We start from the raw sequence: 20051 nt of genomic DNA, 5'->3' as shown, positions 1-20051 counted from the left end.
TCCGGCCGGGCGGGGAAGGGAGGGAGCGCGGAAAAGCGGCTGCGGTTTCAGAACCCGCGGGGGGAAGGACGTCACGGCGACAGCGGGGCCAGCGAGGGCTGGGGGGCTGCGGGCACCCCCGGGGAGGGTGGCAGGGTGTGGGCTGCACCCCAAAAAGGGGGCTTCCTCGGAGGGCTCGGCCCCACCGGCTGCCCCGCGGAGCAGCTGCGCTCCGGGGCTCGCGTCGCTCCGAAAGCAGAAGTGACGGCAAACCTGGTGCCAGGGCTGCCACCCCCGCGGGCACGGTGTGGGCATGGCCAGGAAGGGGAGCAGGGTGCCCTGAGATACCTCAGCACCGGGAAACGCTTTAGCACACGAGGTGGAGGAGGGTGAGGCCCTGACTTGATGTTTTTGCACAGCCCTTGTGCCGGGCTCCTTCTCTCTGCACCATCCTCAGGATGCTCGGAGGGGCTCTCGGGGGGGCTGCCTGGTATTGTCCTGGGTGTTGTCCCGGCCTCGTGGCATTGGCACGACAGGAAACCCCCCGCCCCAACCGCAGGCTCTGGGGTGGGAGGCGCAGCCGCAGCCGCAGGAAGGTGCTGCAAGAGGCGCATCCGCAGGAACGGGCTCGGGGTGTCAATAACCCCCCGCCCTCGGAAACCCCGGCCCGTCCCTGCTCCGAAACACCTGGCCAGGGGGCTGGAAGAGGGAGGAAATGGGGCTCAGGCCTGTGGGATGAGCATCCCTAGGATGGATCCATGGTTCTCAGGGCGCACCGACTCTCTGGGAGCCTGCCCGGCTTTGGGGCGGTGCCGGGGTCAGGGTGTTCTGGAGGTGGTTGTGCAACATCCCCTGAAATGCCTCAGCCCTGAGAAAACTCAAACCTGGGTGGAGTAAGAGATGCTGTTTCCAGCCCAGGCTCTGTGTCATTTCAGACTTCCTGCAGCCTGGAAACAAATTTCACCTGGGGAGAAGCAGAATGAGCCCCCACCCCCCTGATCCAGGGTATTTCCCAAGCTGGATGCAGGGCTGTTCCTTCCTGGGAACACATCATCCCCATCCACCCCGAGATCCCCCAGCACATCTGTGCCATCACATCCCACGTCCAGCCAAGCTCTTGGGTTCATCACTGGGGATCACCAGGGAGGATTCCATGTGTGACCCCAGGAATGGGCCCTGGCTCTCCTGGAACAAGAGCACAAGGTCCCCAAGGACCCCCTGAGCCACAGCCTCCCACTCAAGTGTCCCTCACTCCATATCCCAGTTATCAATCAGAGCTGGAATGCCGAGAGCCAAAGGAAAAGCCAAGCAGAGGCAGTTTATAATCAATGACTTTTATCTTTTGAAAATGGAAGCAAATATTTGGACAGATACTCTGGCCGCTCTATAAGAGCGCGTCTTTCCGGACTGGGCTGGTTCTCTCCCGGGATATCACGGCTACAAAAAGCTTCAGGCACTGACTCCGGTTGAGCCTGGCGAGGCATCAGTTCATTTAAATAAAATACAGGCTAGGAACTAAAATCTCCCACACCCCCACCCCCGGGCACCTCAATCCAGCGGCTCCCAAAACTGATTTCCCTCCACTGTTAAGGAACAAACCCGAGGTCCCCGAGCACACAACCCTGAAGTCACACGTACAAATCAACACAGAAATCACCACTGTGGGGAGAACAACCTTCGGGTTTGGGATCCAAAAGAAAAAAAAAATCCATAAAAATACACATCTCAGGCATTTACTGCAATACAGAAACGTCACCAAACAGCCAAAGAACCTGGAGCAGCCGGATTGTGGATCCACGGGCACAGGGCAGGGGATGCCACTTGTCCCTAAAACACAGAAATCCCGCTTTTCTGAAGCTTTCCTGCTCTGCAATCCCACCACATCCTCTGTCTCCTCCATCCCATCCTTGTGCCTCTCAGCTACGTCCCCCGGCTGATTCTGCCTCCACACACACATCCCTCCACAACAGGGAATCTTAACCTGGAATTCTGAACATGCAAACACTGGGAAAAATGGAAAATCGGAAAATTCCTAGCTAAACTAATGGAAAATAAAAAAAATCAATCACTTCAGCCTGGATGAGGGACTCGTGTCCACTGGGATGCTCTGGGTGGGAGCACATGGAGCTGCCACAGGAACAGAGTCCAGCTGGGATAAGGATCCAGAGCTCTCAGACACCTGATGGTCTCTGCCCACCTGTGGATTCAGGATGGGTTATCAGCACTCCCTGGCACTGCAGGGATGGACTGTGCCAGGAATGGCAGCAGCAATCCTGCCTGGCACAGCTTCCAGGGGTGTCCTGGATCCCATTCCCAGCACAAGGACACAGCCTGGGAGCAGGGAGCCAGCCTGCCCCATCCCTGACAGCTCCTCCACAGGGGAGACCCTGCCTGAGCAGAGCTTTGCTGAGCTGAGCCTCCATGGAATTCCAGGAGGAGCTCGCCAGCCTAGAGCCTCTCCCTGCAGGATCCCGAGGGAGCTGTGTGAGAAACCAGTTCTCCAAACTGGGAGCAAATCCATCCTCCCAGTCCCTTCTGCTCTGAAGGGCTGGGAGTGCAGGGGGGGTTTGGGGTTGGAGGTCACTCATCTGATCTGGGAACAAATCCTTTCCTGCAGGGAAGGGTGGGAGGCAGGAATGGGAATGATGGACAGGAGAAAACAAATGATAAAAAAATAACAACAGAGGCATTTTTTTTGTGGAGAATTGTCATGGAAAAATCACCTTTCTGCTGCTAATGCTGCCTTGGAAGCACAGAAAATTCCTATTATCAGCACTGGTGTGAAGGGCTGATGGATTCCAAAAGCTCCTTAAAATCCATGAGCTCAGGAGTGTTGGGGGGCAGGAACAAGGATTTACAGCAACGACTGCTGGCATCCCACAGCTCATCTGGAACTCCATGCTCCATGGATAAAAACATTCCTGCATGGAAGTCACTTCTGCCTTGAAATGGAAATAAAAATGAGCAAGTAAAACAAGTGAGTTTGGTCATGGAAACAAACCTTGGGATTGTAGAAAAATGGGAACATGGTGCTGGCTTGAAACTTCAGTAGGAAATAAATCCCTTCGTTCAGAATGATATATTTGTATTTTTCTGTCAGCCAACAGGGCTGGGGACACATTGTGGAGCAGGAAAGGCAGCTGATCCCATCTCCAAGGGGATTCCACAGGAAAGAGAAAGGAAGGGAACCCACCTGATTGTTCCAAATGGAGGATTTATACAAAATAGCTTCAGCTTTGTTCTCTGCACAGTGTAAACACCCCCCACACCCCCTGTCCCTTGGAATGGAAACACAAATACTGCAAAAGTGGCAAATAAGAAAAATAAAAGCAACTTTTTTTTTCTATTTTTTGGCAACTCTAAAAAAAAAATGGTTAAGAACAATGTGGCGTTGGTCCCTAAATCTAGAAAAAGATATTTGGGCATGACACTGAAAGTCAAGAATGGATTCGTTTTTCAAGGATTCATAATAACATCTGGGAAAAAACCCAAAAAAACTGTAAAAGTAGCACTTCTCGTTTTTGCCTTGTTTTTGACACAGTCACAGAAATTCATTGGAACATCGGGAAACGAAAAAAGATCTTTCACTAAAAAGCTTGGCTTGAAATCATCGCCTCTCGTTGACGTGGATTTAGGAGAACAGGAAAGCTCGTACTGGAATGCTGCAGGCTGCTGCTGGCTGAACTGGGAGCTGGGATGTGCCTGGGCTGGCGGCCCCGTCAGTCCGCGATCTTGGCCATCTGCTGCTCCAGCTTGGAGATGCGCTCGTCCTGGTTGGAGATCGTGTCCTTGATGGATTTCAGCTCCTTCAAAATCTCGTCCAATTTGGCGTCGTTTTGCTGGAAGATGAGAGAAGGATGAGTGAGGAGAGCTCTGGGGTTTCCCAAGGAAAGGGCTCCTCCCTGTGGGATTGTTGGAGGGATGAGGGTGTGACGGACTCTGGAGCAGTGGGATGCTCAGGGCATGGAGCAGCATCTCCAGCAGCACCAGGGCACCCATCCAGGACCAGCAGCTGCTCTTTAAGCCATACATCCCAAAGGACAGGGATTAGTGGTGAACGAGGTGCTGGTGCTGGGTTAGGGCTGGACTTGGGGATCTTCAAAGTCTTTTCCAACTTTAATGGTTCTGTGATTTAGAAAAAACAATTTCAAGTAATCTTCCATATCTATAGAAGAATTAGAATCACAGAATCATGGAATATCCCAAATTGGAAGGGATCCACAGGGATCATCCAGTCCAACTCCTGGCCCTGACCAGGACACCGCAACAATCCCACCCTGTGCCTGAGAGCCTTGTCCAAATGCTCCTGGAGCTCTGGCAGCCTTGGGGCTGTGACATCTCATGGGGAGCCTCAGTACCCTCAGTGGGAAGACCCTTTTCCTGATATCCAATCTAACCTTCCCCTGACAGAGCTCCAACCATTCCCTCAGGCCCCGTCACTGGTCCCACCCTGGCATTCCCACCTGAGGCCATCATCCCCAAAATTCCTGGAGTTTACTCACGGAGTTTGAGGCATCCGCTGCTTTCTTTGGAGCATTTATGAGATCAGTCTTCTTGTTCCCAGCAGGTTTGTTGTCCAGTATGTTCTTCTTGACCACCTTGAGATCCCTGTTTTTGCCTGGAATGTACCCGTGCTTCAAGGAGATGAGGAGAGGATCAGCGTTCTTCCCCTCAAACCACTCCTCTGCTTCCAGAGCTGCTTCCGGGCCGGCTGTGTCCGGGTACAGGTCGTCCTGGAAGAGGTCAGACTGCAAGGCAGGAGACATGGATCAATCAGGAGCTTTGGGAGGCAGGAGCTGGCTCCAGCCCGGCCCCAGGATAGTGCTCACCTTGCGGGGAACCGTCATGATGATGGGCTCACACTTCCTCTCGTGGAGCTTGAAGAACCTGCCGTGGAAAAGGAGAGGTGGGACAGGGAGTGAGGATCAGGGAGATGGAGGAGATGGGAAAGGAGCAACGCCAAGGAGCCACAGAAATCCCTGAGACCACCAAGTCCAACCATTCCCCCAGCACTGCCAAGGCCACCATAACCCATGTCCCCAAATGCCACATGCACAGGGCTGTTAAATCTCTCCTGGATGGGGACTCCACCCCTGCCCTGGGCAGCCCCTTCCAACACCTGACCCCCCTTTCCATGAAGAAATTGTTCCTAATATTTGAGGACATTTCCCCTTGTCCTATCACTTGTTTCCTGGGAGAAGAAATGGCTCATGTCCCCAGCCAGCAGTGACATTCCCTCCTGGAGCCACTGCAGTGACATCCCAAGATGTTTCCTGCCCTTCCCAGGTTTTCTGAACCACGGCTGCCCTGTGCTCACTGCTCTGCTGCTTTAACCACTGCTGAAATCCCCAGCCCCAGCTCCCAGCCTGCTCCCAGCCCTGGGATGAGCTCTCCTCACCTGGCAATCTCACACTTGTTGACGTCGAGGCCCCTCTTTGGCATGAACCCCATGCCCCTCTGCGGCTCTTTGCTGCTGAAGGTGTTGAGGTAGTGAACGTACGGGGACTCATCCGTGATCTCGAAGTAGCGGATGCTGCTGTCACCCTGCAAGGAACCCCAGGAGAAGCTGCAGGACCTGTGCTCCCTGTGCCCACACTGATGCTCCCATTTCCTTCCAGGAATGCTGCCATGGACAGCTCACAGCTGTTTTTGAAGCAAGGCTGATCCCCTCCACAATCTGAGTCCATCAACTGAACAATTCCTCCAAGTCCTGTTCCAAACACTGTGGGACAGGGATTGAGCTTGTGCTTCCAGGCTGGGAGTGGCCCCTTCCTCACCTCTTGTGGAAAAACCTCCTGCCACTATCAGCAGAAAGGCTATAAACCAGTTTATCCTCCATTCCAAGCAATTCCACCACACTGCTGTCTCTGAAACTGCAGGAGGGATAGCAGATAGAAACCAAATGTTCCTCATCAGCTGCTACAAAGATGGGATTTATGAACATACTTGTATGGATCCTCCTTTGTAATTCCTTGCTCATCTTGGCTTGGGCTCCTATTTGTAGGAGTCCATCACATGTGGGTACCAAATTCCTACAAATTGCTTTTAGAAAGGAGCACCTAATTCCAGTTTTCTGTTACTTAATCCCATAAAAGTACAGAGAGCTGCCACATGCTCCAGCATCTCCAAGGACAAGGAGGAAGGACAAAACCCAAAATGTACCTTCCTCCCATACCAGTGTAAAATAATCCAGGTCAACACCAGTAAGAAACGTTTAGGCAACAGTGTGGGACTTGTTGTATTAGGAGCAGCTTTACCTAAACCATCTCCAAGAAACATCCAGGTCCTTCCCAGATTCTGCAGAGTGAGGATCAAACCCATTCCAGAGCAGCCTGGTCTCTCTGCAGCCCCATATTCGCTGCACCACTGATATTTGGGGGAACATTTCACAGGCACCACTCCCTCCAGGTGCCTCCAAAGCCTCTCCTTACCTTCCCACACAGGTAAATGATGTTGGTGTCTGGGTCGTAGAAGGGCAGCAGGACCCCGTTGCTGGTGTCCATCTCGTGAAGGGCTATTGGCTCCTCCATGTTTTTCTGGAAATAAAAATGCCAGGGATGTTAATAAAGACTGGAAAAGCTTCTGTTCACAGAGGGAGGGTCTAAATTATTAACACTCTGCAGGCAGTGAGCTCCCAGTGATGTCTGCACCACCCAGAAGGATCCGTGTGTTACAACAAATGCTGGGAATGTTCATGAACTGATTCATTCCCCAAGGGCACTTTAATCACTAAATTAAATAAAAACAGGAGCCAGGAAAATTCACCAAGTCAAGAGAAATATGTGACACAGTGAGTTAGTGTCAGGAGGATGGATGATGGGACAGAGCCTCCTTCCCTGGAGACACTCAAAAGCCACCTGGACACAATCCAGGTGGTCCCTTCCACCCTGAACCCTCCTGGGATTGCTGCTGGCCTGCTCTCCACAATGCACAGAGAGAGAGAAGTGACCTTCCCACAGCCCCTCTGCTCCCTGTGCATCTTCCCAGGCACTTCCAACCTGCAGCTCCCAGCAGATCACTGCTCCTGCTCAGTTCCTTCACTGAGTGACCGCACAGCCCAAATCATGGAAGCAGGAGCAGGCAGCAGATGGAGTGGGAATAACCTCAAGTATATAAACTCTAAATTCAGGAAGGAATTCTTCCCTTTGAGGGTGGTGAGGCCTTGAAGAAGAAGGCCCCAGAGAAGCTGTGGCTGCTTCATCCCAAGGCCAGTTTGGATAGGGCTTGGAGCAACCTGGGCTAGTGGAAAGTGTCCGTGCCCACGGACTGGAACGGGATTGGCTTTAATGTCCCATCCAACCCAAGCCATTCCATGATTCCATGGCTGCAGGGCTGGTTGGTAACTCCATGGATGTGAGGAGCACATGGATTTGGGATCATACCGGGTTCCACAGGGCCAGCTGCCGCTCGCTCATGCGGCTGAAGCCGGTGGTGAAGATGTTCCCGTCTGCCAGGAAAATGGCTCGCATGGGCCGGGCTCCCTCGTGGGTTTTCTCCTTCTCCTGGAAGAGAGGAGCAGGTCAGGATCAGCAGTGAACAGAAAAACCCTTGGAGTGGTGGCTCCTGTCTGGACACACTGCTCCTCCATGCAGGAAGAGATCCAAGGAGCAACATCCAGCTCTCCTTCCCTGCTGCCTGAAGGAAGAGCCCAAACACTGAGCCACGGGAGAAGGGGACATTCCTGGCTCATTCCAGCTTTGCCAACCAGCCTCTTGCAAGGCTGAAGGAAAACCTCTTTGTAAGCTACAACTAAAGCTCTGCTTTGCATGCACAACTCTGGAACTGTAATTATACAAAAGGATTAGATGTGGAATTACACTCCTGCAGGTTTAAAACTGAGCCCTAAAATCCCAGTTCAAACACTAATCCCAATAAACCCAGACAAATCCTCCAACTCCTACTATTCCTCCTGTAATTTTTGAAGAAAGCAACTGAACATGGTGCGTAAAATCCACATATTTCTTCCATATTTTCTTGCTCATTCCCTGCTGGAGTGAATCCAGTTGTTTCTTTAATGATTAAGCAAACTCACAGCAACAATTTCTTGTTTTCTGGGGTCAATAACTCGGACTTTTTTGTCTTTGGAAGCTGTGCAGATGAGGCTGCCGTTGCGATTCCAGCTCACATTGTAGATCATATCCACGTGCATGTCATCCAGGTTGATGAGGGCCTCTCCTGTTCCCACATTCCAGATGATGATGGCATTATCACAGCCTAAAATGGGAAATAACAGCTCCAGTCACAGCATTGGGGTACACAGGGGCAAAGCCAGAGGTGGGGAACAAGGGATAAACCCCCTGCAGCTCCAAAGGTTTTTTTGGGGAAACCAAAACCCAGACTGGGAGCTCAGGAGGGATTTTTATCAATGGAAAACACCCAGCTCATCCAAGAATCCAGCTGAAAGAACTTCTTTCCTTGGGACCCAACCTATAAAAGTCTCAGAGCATACCAACAGATAATGAATTATCCAATTTATTTCCATAATGATGTGATTGATTTTCAGTGGTCAAAAGAATCTCATTCCATGAATGTACTGATCAAGGAGACAATTTGGAAAATGCTGTCCATGAGAGCTTGTGAGAGGAACAGCCGGACTCTGGGATACTTTGCAGGGATCAAGGGAAAGGAGAAACACTTGGTCCTGTTCTAAAAGTATAGGAAAGCAGGGATGTGGGCAATGCAGATGTAAATTGTTCTTGCAGATCAAATAAAGTCTGGAACAACTTTCATACTTCAATTCCAGACAATTCCTTGGTGCTTATCCCTGTAAACTGAGGATAAAAAAGGCTGAGATAGAGAGGGGGCTGTGAGCCACGTGTCCCACTGTTCCCAGCTACTGCCGCAGGTAGTAGGTCTTGTGATTCACAGGGATCTGAGCAGCTGGGAGAGGGAAGAAGGAAAAGCTGGAGAGGAAGGAAGGCAGGGAGAGGAGCTGTTGCCCACTCCTGTGCTCCGTACCTGCGCTGAGCAGCACGTTCCGCGCCGTCGGGTGCCAGGCCACGATGCCAACTCTCTTGGAATGGCCTTCTAGCACTACCACGGGCTCTGTCAGGGACAGGGTGAGCCCGTTCTCAGGAATCTGCCACACCTGGGAGGGACAGGAAAGGACAGGAAAGCTGCTCAGGCAAGGCCAGCCCCAGTGGAGAGCGTGTGGCTCGGCTGCTTCCCGCGTCCCGCAGCCGCCGGAGCTGTCACTTCTCGTGTAAACAGGAAGGGAATCAGGGAGGGAATCGTTCCCAGCTGTCAATAAACCCTTGGCTGATCCATGAGGAATGTCCTTCCTCACTCATGTGCCAGTACAAACCCACAGCTCCTCATGGTGCAGCCCCTGTATTTCCATGTCCATCACCCATCCACTCCTTTTCCCCAAGGAGTCTGGAAAATCTCCCCTGCAGCTCCAATTCCCTGGGAACAAGCTGCTGTCCTTCCAAACTGTGCCTGTCCCTCACAGGGATGATGCTGCAGCTCTACCACTGCCTACTTTTGATTACTTTAGAAACACCAGCAAATCATTTTCCTGTTAAGATTCAGGATCCTCCCAGATCCCATTTAATCAGGGAAGAGTGGCTTGGTCCTGGAAGAAGCCAGAGCAGCCCAAATCAGCACTGCCTGTTCACTTCTTGCCTGGTTACACAACCCTTCTGTTGCAAACTTCCTCAGGGAAGGGCCACCAGGAGGAGGAGCAGCCCCCCAAGGATGCCTGAGCACTGGAATTCCAGCAGAAGGGAGGTGGCTTTTGCAGCTGGCAGCAGCCAGGGATGGGACAGACAAACCCATCACCCCAAAGCCCCAGGGCAGGATCAACCCCACCGAAACTATTCCTGCAATTCAGCACTGGACAATCATCTTGGAATTGAATTTGACCTACATAGAGGGTATTAAAAAATGACATGGAATTCCAGGGAGAGCTCCTCGGGGAGCAGTTGGAGCTGCTGTAGGTAGGTGGCAGCATTAGAGCGCGTTTGCTTTGCTTCCCATTGTTTGCTTTTCCTGGAGTTGGGAGAATGGGGCTTGCCAGCCCCTGCCCACGATGCCAAACAAGCTGTGGGATGTGAGGGAGTGGATTTAGGAAGCCAGGCAGACTGAGATGGACACGTGGATTTCTGTGCTAATCCCAGCTTTTCCCTTCTCAAAGGAATGACTGGCACTGGAGGAAAAGAAAACCAAACCAGCAAGATGCAGAGATTCTCAGTGGGTACCAGCTCACCTCTAAATAACCCAAAACTGATTTGGTTTTTCATGGACACAGCCCCCAGTGCCATCCTTCCCACTGACACCCTCAGTGTCCCAGGAGGAATGTCCACAACAGGAACACTTCCTCAGGAGAGGATTCTCTGGGATGTCTGTGCAGGGCCAGGACCAAATCAGGTTCACAGGGAAATTACAGAATTTTGGATGCAGGACTTACCCTGCCAAGAGGGAGGACTCTGTTCTGTTCTGCACCATCTCAGCCAGGAAGGATCCTGAGATCCCTCTGAGCAAGTGCAAATGAGCCAGAAAACTCCAGAACCAAATTTAAACATAAGACAGCAAGTGCAGGGGGTGGGAAAGGGAAGGGAGACAAAATCCCAGGGAAAAAGGTGTTTTTTTTAAAGCCACTGGAGGACAGGTGGAATTTTCTGTCAGGTAAAGCCCTGGTGGCTGGGAGCAGCTGCAGAGCAGTGCAGTCCTGGGCAGATTTCACACTACTGACCCAAAAATCCTGCCTCCTATTCCCAAAAATAATAAAGAAACAAATGTGAAAGGTCAGGGCATGGTCCCAACTGGCCCAGCCCCTCGTTCCTGCACAGGGTGGGGGTTTGGCCTCAGCCTGGGATCAAATCAGGTTCACAGGGAAATGACAGAATTTTGGATGCAGGACTCACCCTGCTGAGGGGGAGGACTCAGGATGACTCCAAGGAAACCTCAAATTGCTGCAGGATTGCCTGGGCTTTAGTAAGTGCTTGTCAGCTCTCCCTCCCATGGGTGTCTGGCTGTTTTTTGGGGGGTTTGATGTTATCAAGGCTGTTTGTTTGTGCAGGAGGAAGTGGAGCAGTGGCACAGCTGAGGGAGAGGTTTGGGGCTGCAGGAAGGGCAGGAGGGGAAGGTTTTGCACAAACAGCACGTGAGAAAGAAAACAAAGCAAACTTTTCTTTCACCCCCTTTAAAGAGAAGCAAAAACAGCCTCCTCTGGCTCTGCACAAGTTGAAAAGATTATTAAATCCATGTCTATAAAAAACATTGCTTCCTACATCATATGTATCAATTTTTATCACTTTAAGTAAGCAAGCAACTGAATTTGAGGCCTGGATTTATCCACAGCCCTGCTCCCATATCCCTGCAGGAAAATGCTCTTGGTGCATGATTTTTGTAGAGTCAGACCTTCTCCTCATTCTCCCTGTCCTGGTTGGTGGCTCAGGTCACTGCAAGGGCTCTCTTTGACTTTTAAAGGAATTTGCTCCATCACATGAGCTCTGCTCTGGCCTTTCCACACAAATTCTTTAAAATCCACCTTCTGATGAAGAAAATTTTCCATATCTGACGAAGGGCCTCGATACCATCTACAAATCTTTATCCACTAAAACATTTTCCAGCTGAACAAAAAGCCTGCAGCACATCAGAGCCATTCAGCACAACATCAAGCAGGAATATTTAAGTAATTCCTCATTTGCTGGCACAAGGAAACAATTCCTCCAAGGGAAGAGGCCACAGAAGGTATTTGCAAGGAAGCCTCTGGAGAGGGATGTCAGGTCCTCTCTTTCCCAGTCCCCTCTCCAATGCTATGTCTGATAACACCAAAGCTGTTCAAGGTTTATGAGCAGGTTTTGTAAAAATCTGGGAATTTCTTTAGAGGAAAATGTTTCTGGCTTTGGATAGGGCCAAGTGAAGCTTCCTTGTGCCAAACGGGGGCTGCAGAGTTATGGCTGCAGGAAATCAGCCCTGTCCACCTGGAGACAATGGTTTGCACCTCAAATCCATGTTCTCTCCCTCAATACCATCCCAAATCCATGTTCTATCCCTCAATACCATCCAAAATCCATGTTCTCTCCCTCAACACCATCCCAAATCCACAGTCTCTCCCTCACACAATCCCAAATCTGTTCCCGCCCTCACATCCTCCCAAATCCACATTCTCCCCCTCAATACCATCCCAAATCCATATTCTCTCCCTCAATACAGTCTCAAATCTACATTCTCTCCCTCAACACCATCCCAAATCCACAGTCTCTCCCTCACACAATCCCAAATCTATGTTCCCTCCCTCACATCCTCTCAAATCCACATTCTCCCCCTAAATACCATCCCAAATCCACACTCTTCCCCTCAATACCATCCCAAATCCACATTCTCCCCCCCAATACCATTCCAAATTCACTCTCTCCCCCTCAATACATATCTGGCTGACATAGCTGAGATTTCTTGTGGCAGAGGGTGAGATCCTAAATCCCTGAGTGCCAGGGCACAGATGGTCCTTAAGAACAAGGTCTTTTCTCCAGCAGCTGGAATTGCCACAGAATCCCCACGTCACTTTTCCGTGTCTCCCCCCGGCAGAGCTCGGAGCCCACGAGCAGCCACGTGTCCTGTAAAGCTCCCTGGGTTTATTCTGCTCAGGAAGCAGGACCCAAACCCTTTGCCCAGGAAAACAGGACACTGAACTATCCATGCCATTCCAGAAAAGAAATTAAAATTGGGAAAGCTCATCAGCTCATTCCCAAAAGTCCAGGCCAGGGGTGCTCTTTACACACCAGTGCAGTTCCCAACTGTCCTGAATGATTTGGGATCCATCATCTCCCATTCCAAACCTCCAGCTAACACACCCCCAGCATCTTCCAAACCCTGCACATCCCTGATCCTGGAAGTGCAGCAAAGAGTCACCTATCTCCCCTTCCACTCCAGACAGGTCACACCAAACATGAGCCCGAGGGTGCAAAACCCCCAGAGAGCTTCACCCTGCTCCACACCCCACCCAGGTCCATCCTCCTTCCCACACAGCTCCTGCCTCCAGGGATGGATGGGAAGCTCATCCCCACCTTGGGATATATGGAGAACCCCCAGAGTCCAGCAGGATGTGCAAATTCCTGCAGTTTGTGTCCACATCAGGATGGTGTGAGGGAGAGAGTGGATTTGGGATGGTGGGAAGGAGAGAGCTTGTCCACTTGGACAACTTGTCACTGAACTCTGTCAGTTTTTCTCCACAACTCAGTCCCTCTGGAGCCTCCCAACATATTTCTCATTGCACTTGGATTACAGACTAATTTTGCCTCCAAGGAGGCAGCTCTGGGCCTTCACTGATGCTCACATTTCAGAAACATTCCCAATGTGCAGCCCTTCTACATTCTGGTTGGAGAAGCATTCCTGCATCCTTCCAAAGCTCAGTTCCAGCCCAGTAGTGAGAGTTGCTAACACAGAAGTTGTTGTTTTGTTTAATATTAAATATAGCCCGTTTTGTTAACATGTTTCAGCTTCCAAGACTGAGAGATCACAGGCAAGAGCTGTCCCAGGAAAAGCCTCTTGGGATGAATCCCCTCCCAAACATTTTAACGATGAACAGAAGCAAAGGAATTTATCTGACATGATCTATAATAAGATTTCAATATAACATTCAGCCTACAGCATTTCTAAATATGGCCAAAGATCCCTGGAGTTATTTGGCATTATTTCATCTTCCAAGGATTTTCTTTCACTTATTCTGCTGTGTTTGCATACATGGGATTCCACATCCGTCACGGAGTGAGCCCGGCTGGGCTATCACTGAGTTAAAACAGGTCTCAATCCAAGGCTGGCAGGTGCAGAATTTGGGAGATTATTTTTATTTATTTATTAAAAAAAAAGACCTTTTGACACCTGCTCAAAACTTGGAGATACAAGGAAAATTTCAAGCAACTTCCTTAAATCAAGGGCTGAAGGAATCTTGAAACCTGCTGGGCTCATTCTCTTCCAATCCCTACCTCTTCCCAACACACACCTCTACATCCATTGGGATATTTGAGGTGTGTGGAACACCTGTCTTCTCAAAGCTCAACAAATCAGAACACCTCACCACACACGGGCACTCTCATTCCTCTTCCCAAACATCAAATGCCCAGGGGAAGGAAAAATGGGAAAGATTCTTCCCTGTGAGAGTAGCAAGGCCCTGGCACAGGTTGGCCATCCCTGGAAGTGTCCAAGGCCAGGCTGGACAAGGCTTGGACCAACCTGGTCTATGGAAGGTGTCCCTGCCCATGGCAGGGGTTGGGACGGGACGAGCTTTAAGTCCCTTCCAACCCAAACCCTTCCATGACGACCCTGCCCTCACCTCACCTCGGAACAGAAGGTTCCTGGAGACACCTCCAGGAATTCCAGTGTCCTTTGGAGCAGGAGTTCCAGCAGGGAGCAAAGCCCACCCCACAAGGAACACTCACCATGACGGTGCAGTCCTCGGAGCCGCTGGCGATCACCTGGTCATTGTGGGGACACCAGTCGATGTCCAGCACCGGCCCCGTGTGCCCACACACTGTGGGGTAGGACTTGTCAATCCTGCCTGTCTGGAGGGAAGAAGAAGAAAGAGAACTGTGATATCCTGAAGGAAGGTGCTTCCCAACCTTCTGCTTGCTCTTTCATATCCACAATTCCATGAGATTTGAGCTCATGGACCAGCAAAGGAACAGAGCGGCTCTTCTCCAGCATCAACAAGCTGGAAACTCCCCAGGAGCAGAAGAAAGGGTTCAGAGATCCAGCACAGCAGGGAGGTGATCCCACATCCCACCACCTGCTGCCACACCATCCCTTTTTCCACCCCAACCTTTTGGGAAGAGCAAAGCTCTGGTTTCATCTGCTTCCCAACAGAGACAGCTGAAGACAACCAAAGTAAAAATGTCATTGGAGGGCGTTGCTGGTCACTGAATTTACCAGGTCTCCCTGGTTTCTTAAAACAGAAGGATTTTGCTTGGATGGGAAGATTTTAGGATGCAATTGCGCAGAGGAAAATATTGTTTTGAGGAACAAATGTTGCCAGCGTGGACTGTGACAGCCACACCTGCCTCTCCATGGCCAGAGGACCGAGGCCACCAATGCCAAGCTCCCTACAGAGATAAGATTTCCAAGAAAATGAGCTAATTAACCACTTAAACCTGAACTGGCACAAATCCAGTGATGCCAACTCAGTTGATGTTGAGACACCAATTCTCCCCCTGGGTCTACATTTTGCTGAGGAGCCCCTGAAGGTCCTGAAGCATCTGATCCCACAAAGAAGGAAAAGGAAAATCACTCTCATCATCCTTCTCTCTCTTGGCCAAGCCTTGCACACCAGGAAAGCAATATTTACAATACTGAAGATGCACAGCAGCAGCAGCAGAGTGAGGAGGAGACTCCTCCACTTCCACAGCCACACCCCTGGTCCTGCTCCATGGGTTTTTGTTTCCAGGGAATGACCTTTTCATGATGAGTGATGGGAGAAGAGACACAGCAGGGAGAGGTCTGGGATGGGGTCACCTTCTTTTGTGTTTAAACATGCAGAAGAAATGGCTGGAATTTCATTTGTGCCACTGGATGGTAACATTCCCCAACCTTGGAGGTGACATTCCTTAATTTATGCCTCCCACCCTGCTTCATGTGGGAGGCAGCTCCTATTCAAGGCTGATAACCAGAATAATGCTGGACATTGGCTTTAGAGGATGACTGACCTGGAGCCCTCCACAAACACCAAAACAAGATATTGATCCCAAAAGATCCCACTAGCTCCTAAAAGGCCAAATTTAGGCTTCAAAAGAAAAAAAAAGACTCAGTGATTCAGCTGCTTTTGGAATTATTAAAAGAGGAAGAGTTGTAGATGAAAAGCCATAAACCTGCCATTCAAAAATTAAAGCCTGTGTAATCCCTCTTGGATGCCATAATGTGAAATAGGATTTAAAAAATTAATACACCCAACTGCCATGTAGAATTCATCCATTTTAATTTACCCAATTAAAAGGAGAACCATGCAGAGCACACGAACTGCAGAAGGCACATGACAGGCCACAGACAAATACAGGCCTGAACCAAAAGGAAAAATAGGAATAATAATAATGCAAAATGTCAGGGACTGCCTGTTCTGGCTCCCTGGCAGGAATCAGTGGGATCCTCCAGGAGGAGCCCCTGGTAACTATTTCCAGGCTGCACAAGCACTTGTTGGTTCAGTTTTGGGCTTTTACAGTCATTTATTACTGTGGGGAGGCAAAAAAAAAAATTAATTTGAGCAAATTAAAACCCAAATTTCACCTTTCAGTTTGGCTTATGATGAACCGGCACAGCCTGAGCAGGAGCAGCCAGTGCCTGTGACAGCAGTGACACCCAGGAGCTGCTTCCCATCACCTGGGACGGAGCTCAGCTCTTAAACCAGGATCCTGCATCTCCACAAGGAGCAGATTCCAGAATCATGGAATGGGTTGGGTTGGAAGGACCTTAAAGATCATCCAGTCCCACCCCATGTCACGGGGAGGGACACTTTCCACCATCCCAGGTTGTTCTAAGCCCCGTCCAACCTGGCCTTGGGCACTTCCAGGGATCCAGGGGCATCACAGCTTCTCTGGAAAACCCAGCCAGGGCCTCACCACCCTCATAGTCAGGAATTGCTTCCCAGTATCCCATCTAAATCTACCCTCTTTTGTCTTAAAGCTATTCCCCCATGTCCTGTCACTCCATCCTTTATCCCAAGTCCTTCTCCAGCTCTCCTGGAGCCCCTTTAGTCACTGGAAGGGGCTCTGAGCTCTCCCTGGAGCCTTCTCTCCTCCAGGTGAACACCCCCAGCTCTCCCAGCCTGGCTCCTCAGAGCACCTCTGTGGCCACCTCTGGACTCTCTCCAACAGTTCTACATCGTTCCTTTGCTGGAATTCCAGAGCTGGAGGCAGCTCTGCAGGTGGGGTCTCACCTGAGCAGGGCAGAGGGGCAGAATTCCCTGTGCATCACCTACAGAAAACCCAGCCAGGGCCTCACCACCCTCATAGTCAGGAATTGCTTCCCAGTATCCCATCTAAATCTACCCTCTTTTGTCTTAAAGAAATTCCCCCATGTCCTGTCACTCCATCCTTTATCCCAAGTCCTTCTCCAGCTCTCCTGGAGCCCCTTTAGTCACTGGAAGGGGCTCTGAGCTCTCCCTGGAGCCTTCTCTCCTCCAGGTGAACACCCCCAGCTCTCCCAGCCTGGCTCCTCAGAGCACCTCTGTGGCCACCTCTGGACTCTCTCCAACAGTTCTACATCGTTCCTTTGCTGGAATTCCAGAGCTGGAGGCAGCTCTGCAGGTGGGGTCTCACCTGAGCAGGGCAGAGGGGCAGAATTCCCTGTGCATCACCTACAGACACCCCCTGTCCCCCCCTGCACCAGGAGAGTGACACCAAACCCCGTTTCCAACAGGGAACAGACAGGCAGGACAGGGAAAGGAGATGTTATTTAGCAGCAACCTGAAGCTTGTTTATCCACAAAGAATTATCAAACGAAGGAAGAGAGGACAAACAGAGCAGGAGATGTCCCACACAGCAGCTCCCTGGGATCTGGCAGAGGAAGACAATCCCAGGGAGATGAAGAGCTCAGGGGCATCAACATCTTCACTTGGGCATGAGAGGAGAGACTCTGCTGCTCACCAGCTCCAAGAATAATTCCAGAATCATTCAGGTTGGAAAGACCCCCAAGATCATCCAAGCTGTGACCAATCCCCACCTTGTCACCCAGCCCAGAGCCCTGAGTGCCACATCCCCTCCTTCCTTGGCCACCTCTGGGGACGTACAAAAACGAGCAGCAAACATCAAAACGAGACTAAATAAGGACATTGAAGCGCTGCTGGAGGCCCCAGCCCTTGGAGAGAAGCTCCTGCCTTGTGGTCAGAGGCACCAAACGGTCTCTGCAGAGCAGAGGAAACCGCGGTGCTTTCCTGAGCACGTTCCGAGAGCTCGGCGCCGCATCCGCCCCTCGTCACCAGCACCTCCAGCAGAGATGTCCCCGAGGCACTGTGGGGACAGCACAGGACAGCCACCCACAGCAGCAGCCCAGGGTGGCTGTCCTGTGGGCAGCTTTGAACTCAGGGATGTATTTTATCACCTCTCAGCATCGCTTTTGCAAATTCCATCCACGGGATTCCTCCTCCCGGCAGCATTCCGCCCCCCCGGAGCAGGGAACCCCAATTCCCAGCTTTGTGCCGTGCTCAGAAAAGCTGGAAAAATCAGTATTTTAGGGGATTTGCCAAAAGGGAAAGCTGCAGTAGGGTTATAAAAACCCAGCAGGCTGCAAAATCCCCAAATCCCATGGTTTTCAACACAATTCCTTTGCAACCAGGACGCCACGAGGTTTGGCAAGGTGGTTGGCAGCTGGGTGTGTTTCCATGCTGCTCTAATGCTCCCAGGTTTGGGGATTTATTTATTTATTTGGAAAATGTAATCTTATAATTAGGAGAGGATTTAAAATAAATCTCAAGTGCTGATACTCAGCTTAAAATTAACTTCAAGAAATTCAATCCTTCTCATAATCCGCTGGGGTTGTGGTTTGACACATCCTTGATAACTTTTGAAATCTGGAGTAGTATTTTATAAAATGTTGGTCAAAAGGGTGAATTTGAGGATTTTTCATAAAGTTGGTGTTGACTGAATACACACTCAATATTCAGGTGTTTCAGCAAGGGGCAAATTTGCCTTATTAGATTAATTGTAATTATTAAAATTAATTTTCATGTGTTTCATGCATTCCAGATCAGAAAAAAAAAAAAAAAGTTAAATCATCAGAAATATTAAACCCAGACCAGAAAAAAAGTGACAGATGAGAAGAAAAAATATGATTAAATCCAAAAGGGATGGATAAGCAACACAAGAAAACTGTTCTTAAAAGTGGGAGTTTTATGAATTAATTTGAGTGTCTTGTGATCGTTTCTCTGCCAGAAAAGGGCATTTGGTGGCAGGAAACAGCTCATGGATTATGGTAAAAATATCAAGGAGAACAGCTGCTTCCCCAGCCCATGGCTGTGCTCCTTGAAATCTCCATTTAAATTAGGGAAGTGGCATCGAGTTGCACAAGCCAAAGCAGCTCCCCCCTCACTCTGCACAAGTTTGAGGAAGGAAATCAGGTCACAACTGCAGAGTTTGAAACCCCAACCGACTGCACCTTTTCTCTGCTAGAGAAAATACTCCTCTTTTCTTTAAATTGTGGATTTTTCTTTTAAAAAAGTCCTAAATTTCATCCAGGGAACTTCTGAGCACTGAGCCTCCATCTCTGGCTGCAGCAGCTGGGCCTGGAGGAGGCAACTGGGAGAAAAATGGGCTGAAATGGAAACTCCTGCCCATGCCCAGCATGCACCAGTCACCCCACAGCCCAGCCCAGGCATCCTGAACTAATCTGGAAGATTAGGAAATGTTATTCCCAAAAGATCCACTGGAAAGTCAGGCAATAAGAGGCCACTGTGCTCTCCAAGAATCCCCCAGCAGTGCTGCTGTTGTCACTTTGGCAGCTGCAGGGCTGTGACGTTGGATATTGGGGGAAATTTCTTCACTGGAAGGGTGGCCAAGCATGGAAGAGGCTCCCCAGGGAAGTGGGGGAGTCACCTTCCCTGGAAGTGTTAAAACACAAGCACTTGGGGCATTTTGTGATGTGGTTCACTTGGTCAAAGGTTGGACCTGATGAGCTTGGAGGTCTTTTCTAACTTTAAGGATTCCATGATTCTGTGATTCCATCCCAGGCTGCCACAGAATGGACACATGCTGGCTTTAAAAAGGAAAAAAAAAACAAACCAAAAAACAACACCAACAGCCCTCACAGCCAACCCAACCTGCAAAATCCCATCACTAGGAGCTGAGAGTACAGCACAGCTGCATGTCCATGGATATCTGTCCCAAAAATGGCATTACAATTAAAAAGGACAGAGTCAGTGCTTTTTCCCCTCTCAAAAATATGATTTCCAAAGTAGTTCATCCCTCTGCTCCTTCCCAACTGAGGGAAAGCCAATGGGTATCCCAGAAGCTGAGGGCTCTGGATAAAGTGGTAAAACTCTGCTGCTGTTCAGAGGATGAGCATCCACCCAGAGAGAGCAGAGCTGCTGGGCAAGGACACAGGGATCCAAAAGGATCCACAGGGATCATCCCCATGAGCTGGGAACACAT

General features: G+C 50.3%; 1 protein-coding gene across 2 annotated transcripts in view; it reads right to left on the bottom strand.

Annotated features, from left to right (window-relative positions):
- Positions 1-1297: 1297 nt before the first annotated feature.
- CORO1C (coronin 1C) overlaps positions 1298-20051 on the bottom strand; it is a 46919-nt gene continuing 28165 nt past the window's right edge. For both annotated transcript variants that reach the window (XM_041488269.1, XM_041488270.1), the window contains exons 3-11: positions 14361-14483; positions 8938-9067; positions 8012-8193; positions 7362-7481; positions 6411-6515; positions 5378-5523; positions 4809-4866; positions 4482-4727; positions 1298-3818 (exon numbers count right to left, since the gene is read on the bottom strand). In XM_041488269.1, the coding sequence (XP_041344203.1) occupies positions 3699-3818; positions 4482-4727; positions 4809-4866; positions 5378-5523; positions 6411-6515; positions 7362-7481; positions 8012-8193; positions 8938-9067; positions 14361-14483 (1230 nt within the window). In that variant the 3' untranslated portion in view covers positions 1298-3698. The remainder of the gene's footprint in view (positions 3819-4481; positions 4728-4808; positions 4867-5377; positions 5524-6410; positions 6516-7361; positions 7482-8011; positions 8194-8937; positions 9068-14360; positions 14484-20051) is intronic.

This window comes from Pyrgilauda ruficollis, unplaced genomic scaffold, assembly GCF_017590135.1.
Source record: "Pyrgilauda ruficollis isolate IOZ18807 unplaced genomic scaffold, ASM1759013v1 scaffold9, whole genome shotgun sequence".
Taxonomy (NCBI): Eukaryota; Metazoa; Chordata; class Aves; order Passeriformes; family Passeridae; genus Pyrgilauda; species Pyrgilauda ruficollis.
The sequence above is the reverse complement of the archived record's forward strand: the minus strand, read 5'-3'. Positions and strand labels throughout refer to the sequence as shown.